Source organism: Engystomops pustulosus, chromosome 3 (genome assembly GCF_040894005.1).
Source record: "Engystomops pustulosus chromosome 3, aEngPut4.maternal, whole genome shotgun sequence".
NCBI lineage: Eukaryota > Metazoa > Chordata > Amphibia > Anura > Leptodactylidae > Engystomops > Engystomops pustulosus.
This window is the reverse complement of record NC_092413.1, coordinates 223,214,891-223,220,434: the sequence shown is the minus strand read 5'-3', so window position 1 is coordinate 223,220,434 and position 5,544 is coordinate 223,214,891. Positions and strand designations below refer to the sequence as shown.

General features: G+C 42.5%; 1 protein-coding gene across 1 annotated transcript; it reads right to left on the bottom strand.

Annotated features, from left to right (window-relative positions):
- Positions 1 to 401: 401 nt before the first annotated feature.
- LOC140122978 (olfactory receptor 2A12-like) lies at positions 402 to 1,340 on the bottom strand. Its single transcript, XM_072144227.1, has one exon. The coding sequence runs from the start codon at positions 1,338 to 1,340 to the stop codon at positions 402 to 404; it is 939 nt and encodes a 312-aa protein (XP_072000328.1).
- Positions 1,341 to 5,544: the final 4,204 nt, after the last annotated feature.

The window sequence follows — 5,544 nt, the reverse complement described above, 5'->3', positions numbered from 1 at the left end:
AAATCGGGGGGAGGGCAGTTGGGAGCGTGGGATTTAACATTTAAATTTGTGTCGCAAGCCATTTACTTACATACACCGGGAAGAAGAAGTTGAACTCTGACGGACTTGATCAAGGCAGCCACCAACCAGGAAATCGGGCACACAATCTACCTGAATCAGGGCAGAGTTCATCTTAGTTGGACAGTTCGGATCGAGGATTGTGCAGAAATGTGCCCCATTTTGTTCTTTGAACACAAAGGTCTCCAAAAAAGGGGATGTACAAATCTCCCAATGGATGCATAAGAGTAATGGAAGACATTACCTGTAGACTGGGTGGTTTAATAAATTTGACAACCATGTAATATTCCTGGTCCCTTTATGTCTCCTGAAAGAACCTTTAACCTTATAGCAAGAGATTGGGATTAAACATATGTGTACGTTTCTAAACAAATCCCTTTAAATAACCTTTTTATTGTTTTCTTTACTTCCCCGTTGTTCACACTGTAAATAAGTGGATTAAGAAAAGGAGCAATAATGATATAGAATATGGAGACATATTTCCCACGGCTTGAGGACTTCTCCTGTGGTGGCCCCAGGTACGTGGCCATACCGGTTCCGAAGTACATGGCTACAACAGTCACATGAGAGGTACAGGTAGAAAAAGCCTTAGCTCTTCCTGCTGCCTTAATCTTTAATACAGAGAAGATAATGCAAATATAAGAAATTATAATAAAGGCGAAGGGGAAGAGGATGGTCACAAAACTTAACGAAAAGATAACACGTTCCTTGGTGTAGTTTCTGTCACATGATAAGTTCAACACAGCAAGAGATTCACACATGAAGTGATTGATCTGGTTGGGGTAGCATAAGGCTACCGGCATCAGTAACAATGGGAGCATGATGGCCACGAAGCTGAATATCCAAATCAGAGCAGTAAGTCTGTGACAGACGCTCCACCTCATCAGAACTGGGTAGTGGAGAGGTAGACATATGGCCAAGCATCGATCATACGCCATGAGAACTAGGAGCAGACACTCCGTAGACCCTATAAGTAGTAACATGTTGACTTGGACGAGGCAAGCCATCAAGGATATCGTCTTTTCAGCAGAGAGAAGGTCCACTAACATTTTGGGTACGGCAGACGATGAATTGCACAGATCTATGAAGGAGAGCTTGCTGATAAAGTAGTACATGGGGGTGTGCAGCCGAGGGTTGGTGATGACAACGTGTATTATAAGACCGTTAACTATGATGGTCATCACGTAAATCAGGAAAAACAAGACAAACAAGAACAGGTTGATGTCAACGTCTTCGGAGAAGCCTAATAAAATGAACTCATATGCAAGTGTTTTGTTCTTCATGCTGTTTTGGAAAAATATGGTAAAATTTTTGACAAAATTAGGGTTCATAAAAGTGATGAGAGTATTGATGGATGAAGGAATCCTGAAGGGAAGAAGGATAATAAAAATCAATACTAACGCTATATTGTAATGTAAAGAAACAGGCAATACTATATCTTCCATAAAACTTTATTATTTATATATTCACAGGACACAAGGTCGTCAGATGTTCAACTCTAGTCCAACTTTAGTATCCTGCGGCAGTGATCCGGAGCAAAGCAAAACCTCAAATATCAAGAGGCCCGTCATAGATATTCGCCCATTCTCACGGCCCTGTCCTTGGCCAAAGATGTTCCGAGTCGATCGGCACTAGAACAAGAGTTTGGGGAAAAAGAAGAGTTGGTTACTCTGTAAATTGTCCTTCATGCTATGTATCTGAATGTATAAAGTTTGTATTGTGCCAAATCTAAATCCCTGCCTGCATTAAGCTGCATAATGATGGAGAGGGCTGATGGGCGGAGGCTTTCCTATACCGGGCAGGTGTCTGCTTTATAATTCCTACTATTAGTTCCCCTTAGGTGATCAGGAGGTAACACCAGAGCTTAAGTTTATACACAATTCATCATTCGGTGACTCGGTCCTGTGTTTGTCAACACTAAAACTTAATTGTGCATTAAAAAAAGTAATTGGCGCAGATTTACTAAAATACCTGGTGTCAGTTTTTTGTCGTACTTTGCACGTTCTTTTATGTGGAAACTGCTTTCACATGAATTTTAGAAGTACCCACATCACATATGTGTCACAGGCTTTTGTGTCAAGGCTGCGCTTTACCCGACGCGACACACATTTCGGCACTGAAGGCGTCCGATGCTCAGCTGGACTGTGCACCACCTTTAACATGCAAAGTCTAACAGAATTGTGTTGCACATCCCACGTTAAAGGTGCACCAAAAAAAACAAACAGTGGTGCACTCTGTCAGAGTAGTGCAGGGGGCGCCAGATTCAAGAAGAAAGGGTGGCACAAATGCTGAATCTGGCGCCCCCTGCACACTACAAAGGACACTGCACATAGTACACATTGCATATGGTACACACTGCATATAGTACACCCAGGGGTGTGCCAAGCCTGTCTGCTGCCTGAGGTGAGCCATAGAGAGACGCTGACCCAACCCCCCCCCCATACATGTAATATATCAGGGAGTGTCAGGACCAGATCCATCATATTGGTTTGGTGTCAAAATAAAGCAATGCAAAATGCATACAGCATATCGCCATGTAGACTAAAATGCATACAGTGTACCGCCATGTAGTATAAAATGCATACAGCGTACCGCCATGTAGTATAAAATGCATACAACATACCACCATGTAGTATAAAATGCATACAGCGTACCGCCATGTAGTATAAAATGCATACAACATACCGCCATGTAGTATAAAATGCATACAGCGTACTGCCATGTAGTATAAAATGCATACAGCGTACTACCATGTAGTATAAAATGCATACAGCATACCACCATGTAGTACAAATGCTGCATATACATACAGCATATATACACATAAACAAACAGTAGATACAGCATATACACACACAAACATATATACACATATACATATATACACACACATACACCTATTCATATATACACACACATACACATATACACACAAATATACATACACACATATTACATATATACACATATTACACATAAATATATATATATATATATTACACACATATATATATATATATATATATATATATATACATATATATGATACAGTAACATGAGCGAGGGTTCAGAAGGGATGGAGGGGGAGCCGGGAGTGGACAGCCGAGAGCCTGGAGAGGCGGAGAGTGGGAAGGCAGCTTGAGCGGGGGCGGGGGAAGCAGGGAGCCGGGAGCCAAGAGCCTGGAAGGGGGGAGTCATGAGCGGAGCGGGGTTGAGAACGGAATGGAGGGGGAGCCGGGAGTGGAGGTATGGGCGGGAGCGAAGGTATGCGGGGAGTGGGGGGCGGCAGCACATTGGGAGCATGGTGCCAGACAGAGCACCGGAAAGTGTTGCCGGCCGGCAGGAGTTTGATGCAGGCAGGCAGGGGGGCGGAAGCTCGGTGTCGGCAGCGTCGGGGAGCAAGGTGGGTTGACGGAGGGCTGCAACGCGGTCCGTCCGGTGTGCGGCCCGGGAGCTCAGTGCCGGCCGATGACGCGCCCCTCATTGAACAGGAGGCGCGCCACCTGAGGCGAGATGCTCAACTCGCCTCATGGCAGGTATGCCCCTGTGTACACCCTGCACATAGTACACACTACACATAGTACACCACAGCACAGGACAATGCACATAGTACACACTACACATAGTAAACACAGCACTGCTTTTAATAAATGTGTGCCATATAATCCAAAATAAAAATGAGCATGACCTATGTTGAGAAGCTATCAGTATAATATCTTGTAATATCTTTGTAAATCCCTCGGGTTAGTCCCATATTCTTGAGTATTAGCATTTTTAGTCTGCATTATCTGTGTAACTGCAGATTTACGGCACATCTAGTCAGGCAGGTGCCGGGGCAAAACTTACACAGTTATTGGGGGTCATTTATTAAGGGCCCGAATCACGTTTTTTCGTTGGGTTGCCCGAAAATTCTGATTTGTGCCAAATTCCGCCGGGTTTTTGGCGCACGCGATTGGATTGGGAAAAACCGCTGTATTTTTTCAAAAAAATGTGTCGCATGACACGCACTTACCTGCACTTGGCCTGGCTTCGTGAACTCCGGTGGACTTCAGCGCAGCAGCGACACCTGGTGGACATCGGGTGCACTGCCTTAGTGGATCGCCAGAAGACCCGAATCAGCGTCGGAGAACCCGCCGCTGGATCGCGAATGGACCAGGTATTTAAATCTGCCCCATTATCTTCACACAAACCAAGTTAAATTTAATGTTGGAATCTCTGAGTTCTTTTGTTATTCCCAAATAATAAAAGATAAAAGGGTATTCTCATCGGGGAATTGACATTTAATTGTTGAATAGATATATTCATATATATATAATTACATTTTATTAAAAAAAAGTACCTGTGTGGAGATAATTTCCCATATATGTAGCTATGTTAATGAGATAGCTGTCCTTGGATACGACCGCCCACATACTCTGGCAACGATGGTCACACATAAGCTAATGCGGCACCTTGATTCAGTTCATTACCACAGGACGGCTGTATGACATGCAGTAACTCCCAGACATTTCATGTGCAAAAAACGATTTGTTTCTTTGTCCAATCACTCCAGCAGAGGGGGGTCATATCCAAGGACAACAGTCTTATTTCTAAGGGACCATATGTTAACATTAATGGGAAATTGTCTTCTTATAGGGACATTTTTCTAATAACATTCAATAGCGTTCTTTGGCTGTTCAGTGATCAAAAATTCAGATGTGTCCTATTATAGCCCCAATCTAACCGTTACCTTTACCTGCAATAAACAAGCCCTAATAATCCTCTTCTGACTGAGGAATAAAAACGTTAAAGCTCTCAGAATATGTTGACACACTGGCAAATGCAGTTTCCTTAAAAAAGTGTTTTATTTGCTAAAATAGCAAAACATAAGAACACTTGTACATAACCCTCATATATGTGCAGCCTGATTGAGTGTAACGTCCCCAATGGCTTCTTATTGATGTTGTAAAACTCTACGGGGAAACTGCATAAAAGTTTTACTCTAAAGTTAAAGTGGCAGGGCCGCTGTGTCATTCTGTTCCGTTGTATGAGAGTTATTAATAAGTGTGAATCGTTGAGCTATTTTTACCGTAAAAAATTATTCCATTGGAAAATACAAATCTTACCGCAAAAAACAAGCCCTCATATGTCCATGTCACATAAAGAAATACATTTTTTTTGTCTTTTGGAATTTGAGCAGGGAAAAACGAAAAAAAGAAGAGTCCAGGAAACAATTTCAGGCCGTGTCCTTAAGGTGTTGTGAGTTGTAGGTGTCTGCCAGATTAGGATATGATGTGTGCACAGAACATCTGGATACCAGCCTAAAGACACAATGGAAATATTTTTGAGAATTTGTTACCTACATCTCAAATACAGGCAGTCCCCGGGTTACGTACAGTTGGTTCTTTAGGTTTGTCCTTAAGTTGAATTTATATGTAAGTCGGAACTGTACATTTTATAATTCTAACCCCAGACAAAAATTTTTTTGGTCTCTGTGACAATTGGATT